This window comes from Chelmon rostratus, chromosome 19, assembly GCF_017976325.1.
Source record: "Chelmon rostratus isolate fCheRos1 chromosome 19, fCheRos1.pri, whole genome shotgun sequence".
Lineage (NCBI taxonomy): Eukaryota > Metazoa > Chordata > Actinopteri > Chaetodontiformes > Chaetodontidae > Chelmon > Chelmon rostratus.
The window spans coordinates 12,894,158-12,914,870 of NC_055676.1; the positions used below are offsets into that span (position 1 = coordinate 12,894,158).

Here is a 20,713-nt window from a genome sequence, read left to right on the forward strand (position 1 = left end):
TGCTGCACTCAGCACTCCATACACTAATAAATCTCCCCAACAAACATGATGATGGGAACCAGCAGACAAACTCTGACCCACTGTTGCTGTGAGAAAGAATATTGAATTGTTTCTTTACAGCTTCATGGGTTGTACTTTTCAGGATGAAAGAGGCCTGCAGATGGCAAATGAGGTTACCATGCCAACTAATGTCCCTATATTGAACGCTGAAGATGCAGACGGGTTATAGTCCTGTAGTTAATCGCTCGCTGTTATAATGGCTAGACAGTTTAAAAGGAAGTAAAAGGAGTCCACTATTAGCATGTGCTGGAGGAGTGCTATGCAATCATCATACCAGTCCTCTGTGGTCAAACACATGATAAAATCTCTAGAATCCACATGTAGTAATTGTTCAGCTTGCAAGAGGATCATGCCGCAAATCCTAACCCAACCACCTCCTTCTGTGCAGGCATGCCATGTTGAGAGAGCAGGCCCCATTCAAACAAATGGTAATTCAAGAGTAATCTCGGAGGACAAGATTTGTGTGGAAAAACTGTTTCCATTCATTAGCTAATGGTATTTTATGCTAATCTAATTCGTTATTGTTCTATATCAGAGAGTGGTGCAAATTTAAACCAGCTTTAATTTCAGATATGAAATGAAAGCAAGTGTTCAGAGGACATTTACTTACTTGTCAAGTAGAGTTTTCAAACAAACACAAACATTTTGGATGTTTATTCATGAGCTTTTGCATTGTGTGTTCTTGCCATATGCTCCTCATTCATGACATATTTGGCTGTGTAAAGACCTTTTACAATGAAATTATATTCATTGAAATAAACAGATGCAGAAGGACTGAAATATCTCAACAATAGGCTGATACTTTGTAAGAGGAACATGTATTTATGCACAGTTGCAAACATTTAAAAACATGTACACAGACATGCACACAAACGCAAGCACAAAGCTACTGGGGTATAAAAAAAACCTTATTGAGGAATGGTCCAAGGAATTCAATTGAATCTCCGGGGCCAGCTAGATTTTTTAAAACAATGAGCACATAAGCATGACAATAATATTATGGCAGTCTTGCTCTGCTGGAACAACACAACAAATTGGGATGGACAAGCTAATATTATGAATGCACAAAGGATGTGTAGGGCTGCAACTGTTTGTTTCTTGAACTTCGCCCATCCTGATTATCATTCTGTTTTGGCCATGTCATCATGCCCTGATATGATGTCAAGCTCTCCCTCTTAAGACAGTTCTCATCAGATCCAGAATGAACCTGGCAGTGACAGTAATAAAGAGCTCCATCTGCGCCTGGCAGGCAGAGGCAAATGAACCAATTAAGGTCTGGTGAAGTCTCCTCTTTCACCTATTGGCAATGGCTGCGTCATCTCCATCATGATGAAAAGGAGAGAGTGCAAGGGTAATTAAATACCAGCAGGGGCCGGGGGGCAAACCTAATAACTCTCTGTAACAAGCCAATAAGGGGCCTTATTGCTTAAGAGTTCACACAACTCAAAGCATGTAATAGTGAAGAAGACCACTTACTGCACACAAACATTCAGATAGTTAATAGGCGTGCATGTTCCTCAGAGGAGATTGACCTTGCAGAGCGATATCTACAACAGCTCAGAGACTAAGTACAAAAAGCCTCTTCCGCCACCGTTTATCTGCCACAGGGATCTCCTCTCTTCTAGCCAGGACTGGCTTTCATATGAACTCACAACACTTTGCTCTGCTGGGTACACATACTTGGCAATGAGTTCTGTTGCCATCTGCTGGCAAAAGTATGCTTGCGCAGCAATGTTGTGAAGCATATGTAAATGTGAAGCGTATACACATTGCCTATTGTTTTATATCCATATTCGCTGGTTACATTTTAGGCTAACCTAACTCCCTTTATTTATTTTGTTTCTGTACCCCACCCTGAAACTCTCAGGAGGCAATTTCCCCCCTTTTGTCACTGCTCACCACTAGCTCAAGTTAAAAAGCAAAACCAAAAAGCAAACAAACAACAATAAAACCCACCTACCTCTTCAACGTGGATGCTGTCGGAAATCATTAAATCCAGCAAACTTGCACAGAGATTTAAGAGGACCATGGCGATATCAGGAAACGCTGGGAAAGGACCAGGCAACAAAGCAGCAACGTTAGCCAAATTCAAGTGGCTCTGAATTGCCGTCCCATAAGGAAGTGTTAACAGAATGAACTTTCTATATTTAGGCTACTAGCATAACATAATTAGCTAGGTAGCAAAAATTACGCTTGATAGTTTCAACCACATGAGACTGAACGCCCGGTTATGTTCAGTAAAAGAGTAATAACGCTAAATACACTTCACAAATGAATGAAAACGGCCATGTTTAAGAAGATAAAAATCATTTTAGAGAGGGCTTGTGTCACATTATCGTGGAGTTGAACTGAGTAAAAATACTACTACGTTATTTCCCACAAGGCGTCGGCTACATCACAACACGTACGTTCCTACGGCAACGCGCTGAAGCTTCCTCCTAGAGGATCATGGGAAACAATTCTGGCTACTGAAGCAGAGGGAGTTTCGAAATGCTTCAGTTTAGCTACGGTCTAACATGTAATACCGTAGTTTTTTCGAAACCAAATGATGTGAGGAGAGTATAGCATTTAACTATAAACATTTTAATTGGTCAGGTCAGGCTTTTTTCGGGACAAATGCTCCGCGCAGTAAGTAAAATTAGCTCGTCAGCTAACGGTAGTCAACGGTAACGTTATGGTTATTCTTCATGATGTTTTTGTTCGTTCAAACAATGGCTAGCATTAGCTAATAACTCGTTGATTGTATATGGCACTTATTTCTGTAAACATAACGATTTCACCGCACATTTGATAATGACATTTCTATCTAGCTATGTAGCTAATCAGATTGTTTACACTATGGCAAATAAACTTGTTGCTTGCTCGCTAACCTGTAACATTTTATGTCGTATTAGACGATTAATATAGTCTTGCTTGTCTAGTGGGATCCTGCGATCTCGATGAAATCTTCCTGAGTTCATAATCAAGAGGAAGCACCGATGCTGTTTTTTAAACATGGAGCTAAAGTTGGAGGTGGTTTTGTCATCCAGCATCAAACGGAAGAAACCATGGCCGCGGTTCTGTTGGCTGGGGAAGGTGAGGACAGCTAAGTGGTCGGAAAGCATTTGCTATCCCTGTCATAAAAACATGACTGTGAGCCCGTGTCGTGTCACACTTCAGGAGAAGGAGTCTGTGTTCCTGTTAGATGACAAACGGATCAGTGAGATCAACATGGTGTCTGGTCGCACCAAGAAGAGGACTCCGAAACTCCATCCTTTGCTCAACAGTGTGGTGACAATGGCTTCATCTCACAACGGTGAGTTTGATTTGTAAACTCAAAGCATAACACTTGTTACCTGTCAATTCTGAGAATACATTATGTGTCTCTTGTCGTTTTTCAGGTATGTGGCTTTGTGGACTTTTGGTCTCGGGAGAGCTGTTTCTGTGGAACAGGGATAAAGACTTGTTGAAGACTGCTGCAGCAGCACCACCAGAAGTAGTTCATATGATTACTGCCATTCAAGGTATGCACAGTACTTACACACCGCTTTAAGTTTAATAATAGCATTATTCTCAGACTATATGATTACTAGCAGGGCTGACATTAATTCTGCAATAATCGTCCTAGTACTGGAGAAAATAGTACCCGTCTGAAAGTGTTTAGGCCTGCTGATTTAGCATTTGATCAGATTGGATTGTTTTGACCATCAAGTATGGACAATCACAACCTGTATCTACACATATAATCTCTCTACCGTGAGCAGATTGTTAGTGGGTGTTTGTAAGATGATTTTTACTCTTTCATTGTTTTTAACTTGAACATGGGTTTGTGTGTGTGTGTGTGTGTGTGTGTGTTTGTGTGTGTGTGTGTGTTTTCACAGGCAATACCACACGACTGTCACTCCAAGTTTCAGGGGATGGGATGCGTGTGGTCCTGGTAGCCATAACAGGGCTAGTGTTCCTGTGGGAGTGTATGGATGTCAGGGATTTGACAGGGGTACGTGATGGCACAGTTAAGGGACACTGGTCACATATACTTCCCCTTGAAGACTCCATTCTGCCTTCTTCACAAGACAAAGAAGCATCCCAACACACCATCTTCGTCAAGACAGAGGTCTCTATACTGGATATAATACATATTTTATGTATTGGGCCATGTTTCAATCAAATTACTGACCTGCACTCCATTTCTTATTTTCTGTCGGCCTCATATCGTACTTTATATTTCCCCAAACCCCCTTAGGTTGTGGGTGATGCTTGCTTATCAGCCTTTGTTTTCACATCTGGGAAGAAGCTAATCATCACTTGCCTGAAAATTCAATGGGAAGAGGGTCATGTGAGAGTGGGGTGAGTAAACAGGTCTACATATGTAACAGACTGAGCCTTTTTGGTTGTAACAGTAGCTAAAAGTATAAATTTATCTTTGTAGTTCTGTGGGATACGGCATACAGTGGGCCACCAAGACATACCCTTTGTCTCGTCTCACTCCACCATGCCAACCAGTGAAGTCCAGAGGAGCCTTGTTGCTGGCCTTCTCCCCAGATGGCCGACTGTTAGCTGTTGTCCTGAACCAGAGGCAGCCTAAGGTGAGCATCTGGCCTTTCTATCTATTTTGTCACATTTTTGTTACTTTTTATTGTACGTCCATCAACGTGTAGATAGGTAACTGAAGGTTTGTTTTTTCTATTGTTGAATGCAGGCTACACAGGTCCTCTTTGTAAGCACAGAGAATTTTGTCTCTCTGTCGAGTGCCCTTGGAGGATGTGGAAGCAAGAAAATGGAGATCCCCTCTAAATATATAAGGTGAAGTATGCATTAATGAAAATGTGACTTAGCATGAACCTGATTTGTTGTAATTGGTGTTGTGCAGTAGATGTCACCCAATGAGAGTCTAAATATAAAGTGTTCAGTATGTATTTATTTAGAAATGGACTTAACACATCTTCTCTTTAAGGTCTTACTGGGTGGGCAGTGTGAGCTGGTCAGTGGGTGGTCTTTTCCTGGCCTGTGTTTTGAAGAGAGGCTCCCTTCTTATGGTTTCTCGCCTTGGGAGGCTTCTCACTCTAACAAGCTGTGGTTGCAATGTTGACTTTGGGCCTGCACACTTCCTACCCCTGCACCCTCTTGTCACGTACCGGTATGACATTTTGCTCATCACTTATTAGCTCTTGTGACAAGTTATTGATTTGTTTGGGCTGGCGTTCTTTATCAAATCCCAATGATATGCAATTTACAATGACATAAAAGAGAGACAAGCAGCAAATCCTCACGCTCTGAGAAGAAGAATGTTTGGTATTTTGGCTGGAAAAATGACTTGCAAGATTATTATATTATCAAAATAGTTGTTAGTTGGAGATTAATTTTCTGTCTGCTCATCGTTTCAGCACTAATAAAATGTCTATGATTTAAGGTTTTCTGTTTTTTCACCAACTGTGCTCTCTCTATATCTGTAGGCCGCCAGTGTCGGCAGGGAAGGCAGATGCCTCTCTGTCCAGCTCCAGCATGTCATTGCGGGATGTCCTGAGGCAGCGGTTTTCTGTGACTTGGCATCCACGGTTGTTGTATCTTATTGTGTCTGATGGCTACATGGCCACAGTTATGAGGGTGCTAGATAGGCCTTCTCCTGCCCTGTTGCTGAAAGCACTTCTAAAGGACACAAGCAGAGACCTTGAGAAAGCCAGCCGGATACTGGATAAATCCCAGGTAGTAAAGTGGGGACTTCTTGAAGTGGGAAAATGGACTTAACTCTCAGATTTTGTTTGTACTCTCTGCAGACTATTCTTGACCATATGCTTTTCTTAAATTCTTTCTTTTTCTTAGGTTCATGTGAGAGAATGGCTTGAGTACGTATCTTGCCTGAATCTGGATGGCAACCTTGAGCTGTTCAACCCCATTATTACACATGGGCCCAGACCCACAGACTCTGTCCTTTCAGCAGCCACAGATGGATCCACCTTGCCACTTTTTCTGCAGGACCAGGGGACGTTGGGTGGTACCAAGGAGATTCTTGAAAAAGTGCAGGTTGGTCAAATAGTGTAAGAGAAAGGTACTAAATTCTGAGTTAGGTGTAGGCTATACACACTGCTGCTACATTAACATGAAGTTAACGAGCAGAAATAGCATGTATACAGTAAGTGAATATAGATGGAAATCAGATTTTTTACCCATCCCCATCATATTTTTGGACAAGGTTTGCCATATTCTCAGTTTTTGGAAATTCTCAGTGTCGAATTTTATACCTCTTTTTTCTTATAATATGAAAACACAACCCTCCCTGATTACATGGGCATTTTTGATGTCATATTACTGCAATGTGAAAATAATCCAATAACTACTGTGTATGTAATTTCCCTGTGTAATAATGTGTCATGGCTGCTCTATCAATTGCTTGATTCACTTACGTCAGCTGCCTTTAACCTGCTGTTTGTTTGTGTGGTTTCCTAGACTTTCTTTGAGGAGGACTCTGATTTAGATGGAGCTCCTGCTGGTTCTCATGTGGAGGATGGTGGCCGTCTGGAGTATGCCTCAATGTTTGACACACTCCACGCCCTGGACACTCAGACTTACAGCGGGCTTGTCTCTAACTCAGATTATGAAAAGGACTTGGTTGAAGCAGAGAGGAAGAATCCTCTTCTTCATCGGGAGCTTGGGAAAATCCGGACTAAGTTGTTAACAGCCTGGGCTTTTGGCATGTCTTTAGGAAATTCTGTGGAAAACAGAACTTGCCTGCTGAAGCATACCCTCTACTGTGTGGTGCGATTTGCTGCTTTACTCCACTTGATCCCCGGCTCTGTGGTCCACACAGGGAAAAAGAATACCTCTGTTTCTGCTTGCCTCCTGCACCTTCTCAGAGACCTTCTCTCCTTTCTTCCCTGGGATAGCACTCACTCAGATGGGCCACGCTGCCTGGGCCTGATGGTAGAGCTCAGTAAACGGCTCATACGTCTTCTGCTGACCCCTCACCCTGAGTCCCACCAGACTGGTCACTGTCAGTTATCATCTCACAGTCTATCCACAGTCCTGCTTATCTTGCAGCAGGTCTCTGATTCTCTTGACCACACCTACAGCCGGCTGCAAAAAACTGTCTGGTCCTCTGCAGAGAAGGGGTCCCAGCCACCACAGCTCTGGCCTACAGATGTATACCACGTGCCTCTGTTGCAGGATGATAAGGAGGAGAAACCCACTTTTGTACATCAGGCACGACCTGTTCCCCAGCGACCATCCAGCAGGTTCAGACCATCTCTCTGGCTTTTTATGTGTCAGTGCTCGTGAGCAAATTGTGAATTATTTGATGTTGTGGATGCCAGTCATTGCGTGTCATGTTTTGGCTGGAATTTAAGGGTGATTTATGGGTGATTTTCCTTTTTGGCCAGATTGTTGGGGGTGTGGCAGTGGGTCTACAAGGTCACCCAGCAGTATATGGAGGAACTGATAAGCTTCAAAGGCTGTGATGGCTGGGAGGAGGAACAGCAAGAGTTGTTTGCCATCATGTCCCAGATCCAAACAGCTCTGCAGGCTACAGGAGACAGGCTGGAGGAGGGTCCTACACTGCTGAGTTACCCAGGTCTGTAGCAAAAGGCTATATATCTAACTGTCTACTAGCTACAAGAAAATGAAATAGATACGGTAGTTTCAATCAAACTAGGCACTAACTGTGGTTCAGATTGAAGAAAAACCGAAGAGCTACATCTGAATATGTGTGAATAATTATTGCTTTTTGGATTTTCACTCTTCTCTCCCAGGTGAACATCTTTTCCTGTGTGGCTCGTACCCAAAAAGTGCCGATACATGGCGGACACAAATTTGTGAGGAGAGTAACAAAAGTAAGAAGCACTGCTGTGATGTTTCCATTGAAGTACACCTCGTGGTCACATTCATTCTGAAATGGTAATCACATGTCTTTCTGTTAGGCTGTGATCGAAGCGTCTTCAAGGAGACACAGCTTTGTCTGGCACTCCTATACAGTCTGTTATCCCAGTACCGTCTGAGAGAAGCCCAGGAGTTGGGGGACCACATGGCCTGCCTGATCCTGCACAGGGCTGGACCCCAGAAGGACAGCATGACCTGCATAACAGGTCAGCTGTGGTCAAAAATGCCACAGTCTTTTTGAGAGGTTTCAGATGTGAGTCAGTTTGTAGAATAAGGTTGTAAATAATGCTGACAGAAGTCACAAGGTCACAATATGTCATAGCAGCCTTTGTGTTTGAATGTTTTATTTTTAGTTAATTCATATGGACACATGGCAGAGCTGTCGACCATTTACTACCCTCTATGTTAGGCACAGGTTGGATTGCTTATATATTTATAACAGGGTTAATGCACATTAATTAACATCACTGTAAATGCACCGAGCCCAAAGACTATTTCAACTGTTGTGCCTTGACCGGATGTTGGCCAGAGTAGCCATTAGTACAACATAAAAGCGGAGGATAAAAAGCTAAAAGGAGTAAGGTTGGAGACATGCAGTGTAGAACATGTACAATGCATGCAATTAATACTAAACAATCTTAACCAGACAATAAGTACAAGCAGTTTGGCGAAATTATACACACAGCCAAGCAAACAGGGACTGCCTTTATTTTTCAGTGATTATACAAAACAAGTTATTAGCTAGTTATTAGTGCTGCTATTATTCCCTGCAGCAGACTCTCTTCCTTGCCCGTGGCTGCCGATGGACCTTCACAGTGACGCAGCTTGTGCCGTGGTTCTGACCCTGGGGAGATTCATGGCCTCGTACTTCACCAACCAACCCCTCTACATCCTGCCCCCTCACCATGTGGCTGTCCTGCCTCCACTCCATCTACCTCATGGTGTGTTTCTGGAATTATTTGTCAGTTAAAAAGATTACGTCTGCAATTACATTGCTATTTGGTAACACATGCTTTCTCAGCCCCTAGTGTTGGACGCTTGGTTCCGCTGTGCCAGGAGGAGGTTTCTAGAGCAGTGCGACGACATCAGCTGTCAGAAGTATGGACAGTAGGCTACGCTCAGGACCTGCTCCTGCTAGGGGGTCTGCTTCCTGAGGCTGTATGGTTGGCTTACCATCTTGGGGACTGGAAGACAGCAGCCTCTCTGAGCCTGGCCTATACAAATTACTGCACTGACCACTTTGACTTCACTCGACTCAGAAGGAGAGAGCTCCACCTCCCAACAGTTTTAAAACCCAAAAGCATTTTTCAGGTTGAGTTGGAATGTCTTCTTGGAAGCAAATCTGTACTCTCCCAAGAGTGCAGAGATAAAGATGGTGACAAGAGCTTTACAGGTTGGTGTGACCTGAAAATTCTAAGATGACCACAATGCACCTAGAACCCTTTGATTTTAATTGCTTTGTCTCAACCCCTTTTCTCTAGACACTTTGGAAGGAGAAGACTGGGACTTGCTACAGGTTTCCATACAGGAGATTCTGAAGGCCTCAGTCATGGCTGGAGTGAATGTTTTGTCCTCACCCTTGTCTTCCTTGCTTGACACAGCCAAAGACCTGTGTTCTTGCCTCCCTACCTTGGTGCCCAATGGACTGTATCTGCCTTCCCCACCTCTTTATTGCCCTCAGCCTTCCCCCAACACACAGGTACATAACACAGAAGATCAAGCTATACATACAGTCTGCTTACGTATACATTCTATAACAAAATGTGTGTGTCTCATCTTTAGGATCTGATGGGGACAATAGGGCAGTTTGCAGAAGTTGCATCACGTCACAAAGTGTCAGGAGTTCTCCAAAGATTACTGTTGCTTCTCAGATCTGCGCGTTGTTGCCATCCTGCTGCGCAGTGGTACATCAGCCACCTGCGCCGTGCCAGACACCTACTACACAAGGTACTTTTTGGGACTGAAGGTTTTTTATCTGGCTTCATGAAAGGATTAAAGGACCCCAAGCGTGGCCGACATAGTAGAGAAAACCCGAAATTAGGGTCGGTTGCATCTAGTAAAGTGGACAAACGTTCATACTTGATTTACCTGTGATTATGCTTTGGTATGAAGTGCCTGGCCATCCGAAGTAGTGCAAACATCTAATGCTGTTTTCAGATCAAGAAGAAATACTCCTATCCATCAGCTGCTGTAGAAGAAAAGGCTTTTCCAGAGGGCCTGATGAGGTTCGTCACTCACAGTGGATTCTTCAGACGTGGGCCTAATGAAGACGGTCACCTGGACCCTGACACCATTCAAACCATTAGTAAGACAGCACTTGTAGTGAATTGTGGGTATCATAATGAATGATCCGCTTTCAGATTAACTTATTACCTACATTTTTCCTACAAGTCTGTTTCAGGGAGCTGTGTGCTCTATGCTGGATGCTTCATGTCAGGGACCAGCTCTCCATTTCCTGCAGGAAGTATCAGGCTGCCAGACAGGATGGCAGAGATGAACAGGTATTACATTTGTGTTTGATTGTGTGACGTGTTCATGTATAAATATCCTCAGTTATTGATGCCCTATAAATAGCTGCGTGTGTTTGTGTCCCTCAGATCCCTGCTGGTTCAGAGGTGAGATCCACCTGTGTTGATGCTCTCCACTGGGCCAGTCGTGTGCTGCCTTTCTCTTGCTTCCTCAATGCTGAGGAGATCATCCAGGACATACTGCTCAGCCTCGTGTCTGAACTTCCTCCTCTCTCTATGGTGATATGACTTTTTCTTGCCTTGTCTAACATAGACTGGGTTTATTGAAGTAACAATGACCTTGAGTGAGTAAATTTCTCACACTCATCTGTTCTTTGTCTTATTAGGTGGCTGACATGCTGGTACGAGCCTTCCCAGAGGAGGAAGAGTCTGTCAGAGTCCCTCTGAGAGAAAAGTATAGCTCACTGCTGCAAAGACTGAGGCAGTGCAATGTCCTCGGTACAGGCACCTGAACACCTTGATCCATTTCTACTACTTTACTTTGATGGCTACATTTTGTTATTGATAGCTCATTTTTAGAGAGTGTTAGAATCTGTAGAGAATATCATAAAACTTTTGGAATTTTCCTGTTTCTGAAGTGTGACGGCCCCAAAGATAAGATAAGTCTTTGAGCCGGGACATGATCCCAGTCTTTGTGCTTTGATCAGTGCTGTTACATATGCTCACTGTATGTTAATTTCAGTTTAAAATTGTTCTGTATTCTACTTATTATTCATGTCTTCCTCTACGTATGTGATGTAGTTATAAATGTCACTATGTTATTTCGTCTGTTCTCCAGAGGGGGAAAAAGAGGAGGCGAATGAGCTGATGATGATTGTAATTCAAGACAAACACAGGCAGAGAAGAAAACATCTTAAGCGTTTGCAAAGGCATCTGGGCTCCCCTGAGCTCCATCTGTGGGAGAAAGAGGAGGAAGAGGAGGACAGGGGAAGCAAGCATGGGATGGCCGTGTTAAAGCAACTCTCACTGGGTACAAGTCTGAGCACCAGCACCTTGACTGACTGTGGGTTCCCCCCAGTATGCAGCGATGGAGACACAGCGGATAACACATCTGAGGCCATGTCTCCTGAAATGCATAGCAAAACCAAGGCCAGGTAGCCAGCATGGGATAATAGCACTACTATTACACTGAGCTATCCTGTATGTATGTTGTGACATATTCTGAGTTTTGTTGTTTTTTCGTAGGGGCAAAAAAGAAAAAAAGGAGAGACAACATGCAAAAAAGGCTGCTGTTAAGATTGAAAGCGTCATTCAGGAGGAGAGTCACCCAGGTGACGCCAAGGGGATGGAGCAGCCCACCCTACCGGTGGTTGGCACCTGGGAATTTGAGCTTGAAGATGAAGAGTATCTAAATTTCCTGGAGCTCTTCCTCAGCTATGTGCTAGAGAAGGATAGCACCGATGGAGGGGACTCGGGCGGTGAACTCCCTTTGCTGAAGGGCTTTTCCCCCCAGCTGAGGGAGAGAGAGTTGCATTCTCTCACTTTTGATGTGCTCACAACTATTCATCGCCGTCAAAGACATGCACACCATCCAGACAGAAAGCACTCTGGCAATGATCCGCCAGTCTTCAGAGCTGGCTGCTGCTACAAGCCTGTGAAACGATGTGCGACACCCGAGCTGCAGACTTCCTCCGTTTGGAGTGAAGCCCCTGTATCTGGGACAAACCTTTCTGTCACCTCTCTTCCTGGATTGAGAACTGGCAGGCAAAAAGGTTTGTTTGGCCTCCAACAGCAGAGAAGTGTGCCTTTAGGCCATAGAATGAAGGGAGGCCTCTTTGGTTCTGAAGCCAGCCCTATTCGAAGTGCCGTTCCCACAGGGCAGCCACCAGAAAGCTTAATATTTGGCTCCTCAACTTGTGTGGAAGCCGCAATTGAACTGCAACAGGGCCTGGATTCTAAATTAGAGGCCCAGTTTCCAGAGCTAGGAAGGCTGCTGGAGTGGATGGTACGCTGGGCTGATAGGAGGGTGCTACTAGGACATCATGGCAAAAAGAAGAAAGAGAGGAGAGAAGGGGTTGGAGGAGCAGCCAATGAAGGAGTAGTAATTCGTGTCAAAGCCTCTGCGCCCGCCGTCCTCACTTCCCTCAGCATGCTGCAGCGCAGGTACACTGCTCTGCTTGGATCTGACTGCTACAGTGCTCACATCCAAGTTCCAAAAACACAATGGACTGTGGCCCCCGTGCTGCAGCCTGGGGTGGATATGAAGCTGGAGAGAGAGAGCAGTGTCGATACTGGTTACCCTGGATCAGCCAACACACCCAACGCTGGTCTCGATCACAATCTACAGCAAGAAGAACAGTCCATGTGAGTGCCACATGTTTTTATTCATGATGGTTTATTATTGGACTAAATGGAAACGCGAACACATTCCACAAATGCAAACAGTTTATCTCAGAAAGTCGCTGACAGATGCCTTACATTCATACTGCAAGACACAGATTGAAATCTTTTGCAAGAAACAAAAGCAAGGTAGTCAGTGACAGTCCAGCAGTTGGATAGATGATGGTAAAAAACGTAGCAGCAAAAATAAAAACATGTTTGCATCCATGTAAATAGGTGATAATGTATATCTTGGAGTTTCAGTTTTTGTTTGTTGTATTTACTGATTCAGCCTTTCACATGGTTTCCCCTCACAAACAGTTTCATATAAAACAGCATAGCTCCATTTTGTTTTACTGTAAATATGAACTACTGCATTTGTATATTATTTGTTTCCCCGCAGTGGTTCTCATACAGATGAACCAGAGGAACTGATATTGCATAGGACACCTCTTCCACATGATGAGGATCAACTCACCGTTGATGCTTTGCAGAGACAGTCCAGTTCACAGCAACCATCTCTCGATGACTTAGATGTTACACCTGAAAAAGAAGGTAGGATACTAAATTAAAACACTGGCTCATCAAAGGTGCAATAATGTTGACCCTAAAGCTTTATTTATACAGCACTTTTTAAAACACACAGTTACAAAGTGCTTTTCACCCTTCACATGAATAAACAAATAATATAATATAATATAATATAATATAATATAATATAATATAATATAATATAATATAATATAATATGATATAATATAATATAATATAATTCCAGTGGGTTGGGGCTAAAACAGCAGGCCCAATCACTGGGGGATGGATAAAAGGCTGAGATTAGAGGTTTGAATTGATTGAGAAGTGAAATATGGACATTGGCGATAAGAGATGTAACTGGGGTTAAGGTCATACATACATCCTTAAATATATATATATATATATATACGGATCTTGTAGTTTTCCTCTGAATTTTACAGAAGGTCAATGGAGGGAAGATGAACAGGGATAATGTGGTACCACTCGTTACTAGTTAATAGCCTGGCAACTGCTAAACTAACTAACAGAAAATATTGATTGATGTCTTTCATAATTGCAGGCAAAAATAGTGACAGTGAGGGCTTTGAAGTGTCGTCCTCTGTGTCTGATGGAAACATCTTGGGAAACATCTGCACACCTGAAACGGTGAATGATACTTTTCAGGATTTCTGTTCTTTATATGTATCATCAGCATCATCAAAACGCACAAATAATATTGTTTTTGTCCTTCGTAGAGTTTAAAGCTTGCAGACCTGGACTTGTCAGAAAACACTGAAGGCATGTCCAGTTCTGCCTTTCTGTGAGTTTTTAATGGACAATAATTTATTTTGCAAGAAGTAGAATTACTGTGTTATATAATGTAAACAATAGTAATTAATCCTCCATCACTACACAATAGAATGATAAAAATTGTTGTTCACATCCACTGTTGAAATAGCCTGTTTTGTCATTTAAGCCACAGTCATGCTACAAGCCTACAAGCCCCCCCACACCCAGAACCCCAAGCGCTTCCTACTGTCCAGTCTGAGGTCCGTGCAGAGCTTTCTGGTTCAAGTGCAGTTCTGCTCCCCAGCACACCTGTGGATCCTCCCAGCCTTCAGCCACAAAGCTCCACAGCTGGTGCACCCACTGTGGATTCCACAGCCCCCAATCAACCACTATCTGCTCAGACTTCACCAATGAGGCAACGTCTGGGTGAAGACTTATTCAGACTGGTCCAGGTAATAACAGACTGACCAAAGGGAAAGGTCTGGACTTAGTTGATTCTTCTGGTTGATTCTGATCTGAAGTGTTTTTGTCCTTCATTACAGAATATCAACTACATGAGCCTGATGGAAGTTTTGGGAGCTTCATTTTCTAACCTGCAGCTTGCCCAGCAGAATGCTTCCATGGCCCGGTCTAACATGAACTCCTCACAGCTTAATGTGCCATCATCTTATGCTACAAGTTTCATCCCTCCACCAAATGCCTTGCCCGGTCAAACCAGCATTTCTGTGGCACATCAGACACCAGCATGTGCCCCCAGTTCAGGATCCAACAACCCTGAGTTCAGTCAGGTCCCTGCATGTATGTTTGCAGACCAGTCTGCCAGACAGAGCTCAGGGAAAATCTCTCAAACAGATGGTCAGCGTCACACCACCAGGAATCTGCCCTCCACTGCTAATGGTGCAGGTGTAAACTATCAGGTATTGCTCAAGTGTTCTGTTAAGTTTTGATATGTTTTCCTTTAATGCAAACAATCCTTAAATCAAATTGAAACCAAACTGAATACAGTTTCTTCTTTCTTCAGGAAATGCAGCCACTCTCTGTCCAGGCGGTGTTACCAGAAATGCAGTTCAGGGAGAGCAAAACGTTAATCCCACATTCACAGGGGCTTCTGGCCACTACTGACACCAGTGACAGTGCTCCTGTGTTACCGCCTTCTAATGATAGTATACAAAATGATCCTGCTTCCCAGGTCTTGGGCCTGAAGTTACTTCAGCTCCACCGTCCTCCATTGCCCCACCAGATAGCCTCACACTATCCTCCAGCCCAGATGCTGCACACCGCGCACCCTGCAATGACAAACTCCCATCAGCACAAGTTTAGAAACGTCAACCAGTCCGCCTCAAAGAGGACAGAAGAGGAAAAAAGAAATGGGTCTACGGTTCCAAAAAAACAACTTGGTTTCAATTCTCCACATGATCCAACTCAGCCCAAGATTCAGACATCAGAGAGATCCAGGGGGCAAGAGTTCTCGCGTCTTCCTCTAGCTCACACACCTGCGCCGATGCAGGGCCTACGTCTGCTGCAATTTCAGCCTGTCCCACAAAGCAACATCACGTTCCCCAAACTACCCTTACCGTCTTCCTCCAGGCCCACTACTGTCATTCGAGCTCCAATGGGAGAGGCGACGATCAAACTTCTACACATAGAATCTGGACCAAAAATGGCAAGCAATACTTCCACCACTTCAAGAATTGGCTCTTACATCTTAAATTCGCTTTGTCTTTGCATTGTAGTTGAAGTACAGATATCTGTCTCCGCCACAGATGTTGCCCCTGGCAGCCCCTTCAGCCCAAATGACCCGTCTCATCTCTATGGAGGAGTTGACAAGTTCAGTGATCGGCAGGCAGAATGCTGATGAGGCTCAACCGCTGATGCTCAAAGTGGACCCACCTAAGGAAAGCCCCAGAAGAGCTAACACTTCACCCAGCTCTAACTCCAGCAAGAGGCAATCACATATTAGCTTTCATGTTATTGATTTTCTTTTTTCTTTTTTTCTTTTTTTAAGGCTGATTTTTTTTACTCAGTGTATGTTGTTACAGGCAGAAGAGGAGGGCGGAGAAGGCAGGGAGGTCAGGAAAAACAGAGGTCACATTCAGACTGAATGAGTCTATCATCCTCACACAAGAGGTGAGGTTAATTATAATAAGAAGTACTTTGTGCTGCTACCAATCTTTAAGTGTAATTCCATTATCATTTGTTTGTTTCTAATACATCTGCAGCCAACAAATAAGTGTGTCAATGAGGAGTCTGCAGCTGCAGAAGCGATCACTCCAGGACAGGATGCTGCCGTTCCATTTGGTTAGTGTGAAATGCATACCTAATTACACTTGCCTGTTTCATCAGTGAGCTAGTGCAGTATCGTTTGAACAAGGAGAGAATGATGCACATTTTTAGACAGTCTCTCCTTGGCACTGATCATATTCTTTTGAACTGCAGTCAAACAAAGTTTGTCTTTGCTATCCTCTTTTGGAATACTTGCAGTGAATTTGTTTGATTGTTCAATTCTGTTGATATGCTAATGTTTTTCTATTTAACCTTAAGTGCCAGGGTCCTTTGACTCTTTGCTGACTGGTCAGAAATTATTGGACAAGGCCATGTCCACTTCAGCTGAGCTGCATGCATTTGCTTCCACTTGTAAAAGACCCCCAGAGCTCCATGATGCTTTCACCAACACAGACCCAGGTGAGTTAACAGCTTGGGTTAGGATTTATACAGCGCTAATATTGTAGTAGATTTGTTGCTTGTATTTCTAATTGAATGAAAATCCTTTAAAGGCATTACTGTGTTCTGTCTTTTCTTTCAGCTTGTCCTCCTACACTCGTGGATAAAGCTGTGTCTGCCTCTGTGGCTGCTAGTAGCCCTAAATGTAAGTTGATTTGAAACTATGGTGCTTTTTATTTGTTGTGGATACAAGGAAGAGTTGCTTGTTGCATGTCTGTGTGTGTTTTTTCCATCCAGCACAAAGTTCAGGAAATATGCAGAACAAGCGTCTTGCTCAAGACACAGAGGAGACCCCACAGGGACCAGAGAAGGATCTGGTAAGAGGCCAGAAATACTGGCTGGAGCCAGCAAGGAGCTTTTGTATTTTCACCTAATATTTTACCTTACCTTGTTACTTTAATTCATGGATATTTTACTCCACTCCTCTTTGTCTCTCAGGATCTGGATGGCCACCAGTTCATAAGTGTCTTGGATCTAGAAGACGAAGCCCTGCATCAGGATTTACCACCCTGTCTCAGCCCAGGAGCAACAGATGTTCCCTCCATCTGTCCTTCTTCACCTACTTCTGCTCAGCTTCACGTACTTGCAACTTCTGTGATTAGCAGTACTGCTGCTGCTGCTGATCCACAACCCATCATCACAACTTCAGTGGCTCTCCCTAAACCCACTGCTCACACAGGTTTTTATATGTCTTTATATTGACGTTGTAATGCAGTTAGTTCTTTATACTGAGTACGGTCAGATCTGTGGTGCAGCACAACACTATTGGTAAAATTTTGTCCAAATATCTGTTGTATTGTATACTCTAGATGTTCCTGAGGAGTCGCCATCACTCATTCACATTGAGCCCAATATGGATCCAGAGAGAATCACTCCACAAGACTTGGTGGATCCATCTGACTCTGGAATCTGTCAAGCCATAAAAACCCAGAGCGGCCGACCTCACAGTACCTCATCCACACCTCCTACAGTCTGGTTCTCCTCTCGCCTGTCAGAGCTGGATGCTCAGTTGGCTGCTCTGCAGAACATTGCAGACTGTCTGGAGATGGACTTTTCCAACTCCAGAATGGTACATGTTTTTTGTATTTGTCCTGCTTATATTACTAATGGCACCCAAGTTTACAAATTGGCTGACAAAGATATGTCATATACCATTGCTTGCTTGTCCTGCTTTGTCTCTGTGTAGCTGGTGAACACTATTGAAAAGCTCACCCCAGGCTTGGCTCCTGATGTGAAGACTACCACAGCAGTAAAAAAAACTGTCAGGCTGTCAGTCCCACAGGAAGGTATGCCCTAAATCTATTCATTGCATGTGTACCATTCATTACACTACAGATTTAATAGTGTTAACACTGAAACATAAAACTTATTTAAGAGTCTGTTGTACATCTCTGTCTCTAACAGCATGGATACCACGACTGGACACTTTAACTGAACCAAATGCCTCTGAAGAGGATGACGAAAATCAGGAAGAAGAATTTGTGGTTCATAATAACTCCAGTGCTCTGGAACGGAGGCCATCTTTTCATTTCCCACCATCTTCTCGTGATCACAATGCTGGACCTTCCTACCTTCACACTCCTCCGAGTAAAAACAATTTAATTTAAAACATTTGCTCAAAGTTGTTACTACTTCAAACAACTGCATTTATGGTCGATGGATAGATGTTCAAATAATGTGCTAAAGATAAAAGCAATGTAGGTTTTACATTTTATTATATATATTTTTATTTACTTGTGTAATGTTTGTGTTGCTTCAACAGAAATGAGAGATCAGCTGGCTGAAGCATCAGGAATATCTCCAGTGTAAGTTCAATTAAATGTGAAGTCTTTTAACCATGTTATTAGCTGTTGTGGATGTACCTTCGTGTTATTTTTCCACAATTCTCTGCGCTCTACCTTACATGATGGGCAGATGGGCAGATGAGAATCTGGGTCAGACTGGGCTATCTGATACGGCAGAACTCTTAGACGAGTTGGTGAAGGAAGGATATTTATCCCCAACTGACCTGGATTTGTCCAGTTCACAGACCGCACACCGTAGCAGGTATGGTAACTACTAAAAGTCAGTGCTGCTGTCCACATGGCACCCTGAACAACTATAATTTTCACTGACCTGAAAAGCAATGTGACCCCCAGCAGGCTGGACCGGCAGCAAAGCAGCTGGATGTCACAGAGGCGTGTCCTTCCAGAGGACGAGAGGAGAGAGCTGAGGACCTGGATGAGAAGGAAACAGAGGGAAAGACTGGCTGTTTATCAAAAACACAGAGAGAATCTGAGGGAGAGGGAGCGCAAACCTTTTTCTACCTCTGGAGGAGCAGTAAGATGTGGTTGCCTTTTTCCCAGAATTGATATTCCATTTTATGTAATTTTTTAAAATTACATCCACATTGTTGTCCACCTACTGTGCTCTTGCAGAAACCAGCAAACAAGAATCGAGCAGGCATTTGGAGAAGCAGAGAGGAAAAAGAAAAGTATGTACCTGTTCACATTGCCTGTGCACAAGAGACTTGCATGAACATTAACTGTTCTTTGCATTTGATTTAATAGGTTCGTGCTTCTGGAGCAATACAACCAGAGGACCCGTGAAGCCTGTTCTTTGGCAAATGACTTTCCCACCAATCCTCCAACTCTGCTCAGATCCTCACGGACTCAAGGTTCACCACCGGCCTCAACTACACGGTCCAACTCTGCTCCACCCCCTGGTGGCGCTCCCAGGTATCTCTTGCCACAGTAATCTGACCAGGATCATGTCTCATTAAAGAATAATTGTACTCTGAGCTTGCATTTGAACAAAACATTAATCATTCATGAATAATTCCACAATAATCAGATTCTGTACAGATGCAAACCTGCTCAATCTAAACATCAGGAATTAGCTTGATTTGGTCATGGAGGTAATGTATTTTTTTTCTTAGGGCTTACAATGCATCTGCCAATGATAAAAGAAGTCTTAAGTCAGGACAAGCTCAACTCCAGCCTCGTCCATGGACTGCTGAGATGCAGGCACAGCCTTCAGAGGATCACCCCAGGAGGTTGGGACTTCATAGACCAGGTACCATGATGATATTCAACTACATTGATGTCCTACAGATGTATTTTCACTCTATTGTTTCACTCTTAAGTTTTTTATGTTGTGTTAATTTTTTGTTAGTGACCTCTCTGCCAAGGGACCGCCTGTCTCAGGTGACCAGACGTGGCATGCTCACTGACAAAAAGAGCCACACTAAGCCTCATACAGCCGGCCAGAGTGATGTCAGATACCAGAGAATGACGGGGCTGAGCAGAAGCCCTGCAGAAGGGGCTGCTGCAGGGAGAGGGATCCTGAGGGAACAGATGAGGATGAAAGGGAGAGAAGAGGTGAATCTTTGGGAGCTCTCTTCAGAAATGAATAGGCTGCTGGGCCCAGAGGAGTCTGACATAGTAAGAATCACATTTTTCATCACATATTAGCCTATATCTGAGAGGAATGTGACTACTGTAGATAGAAAATAGTCACTCTGAAAATGGTTGTTGGTTGATGAATTTGGTTTGCTAATTTTGGATAATAATTTTAGAAAGCACACAATTTTAAAGATGATGTTATGTTATGGTTTCCAGTTGTTATCCAGTTTCAGAAATATGTTGTACACATCTCAGGTTTTGGCTGGACTGTTGGATCAGCAGGATGATGGTGCCAGAGCTGGTGTGTCAGACATGGACTGGCTGGATCACCTTTCTGAGACCGGCAGCAGCATCCTCAGTAAAATAGACTGGGCCGCTATCGAGAGGATGGTGGCTACAGAGGAAGCTTGATTTTTTTGTACATACTGAAACATTCCTATTTCTAATTAAATGTATGACAACAGATGGCATTTTGAGTGCTTTCATTGAGTTGTGGATTTTAATGTGGATCTACCAATTTCTCCTACATTAGACAGATCCTATGTTACTTCC

General features: G+C 43.5%; 1 protein-coding gene across 1 annotated transcript; it reads left to right on the top strand.

Annotated features, from left to right (window-relative positions):
* Positions 1-3,015: 3,015 nt before the first annotated feature.
* Positions 3,016-20,626, top strand: cplane1 (ciliogenesis and planar polarity effector 1). The gene is made up of 48 exons (XM_041960055.1): positions 3,016-3,135; positions 3,220-3,355; positions 3,441-3,573; positions 3,916-4,153; positions 4,283-4,386; positions 4,469-4,625; positions 4,739-4,842; positions 4,994-5,176; positions 5,493-5,742; positions 5,860-6,060; positions 6,484-7,268; positions 7,413-7,603; positions 7,782-7,862; positions 7,950-8,114; positions 8,682-8,849; positions 8,930-9,301; positions 9,390-9,607; positions 9,691-9,855; positions 10,066-10,213; positions 10,300-10,409; positions 10,506-10,655; positions 10,763-10,874; positions 11,215-11,530; positions 11,622-12,740; positions 13,159-13,310; positions 13,849-13,934; positions 14,024-14,088; positions 14,245-14,509; positions 14,600-14,974; positions 15,079-15,720; positions 15,821-16,002; positions 16,097-16,184; positions 16,277-16,355; positions 16,599-16,739; positions 16,861-16,923; positions 17,016-17,095; positions 17,217-17,457; positions 17,588-17,847; positions 17,965-18,064; positions 18,183-18,365; positions 18,541-18,583; positions 18,693-18,824; positions 18,917-19,097; positions 19,196-19,251; positions 19,328-19,495; positions 19,696-19,832; positions 19,932-20,200; positions 20,417-20,626. Exons 1-48 carry the CDS (start codon positions 3,055-3,057, stop codon positions 20,570-20,572), a joined length of 9,831 nt encoding a protein of 3,276 aa, XP_041815989.1. The 5' UTR covers positions 3,016-3,054; the 3' UTR covers positions 20,573-20,626.
* Positions 20,627-20,713: the final 87 nt, after the last annotated feature.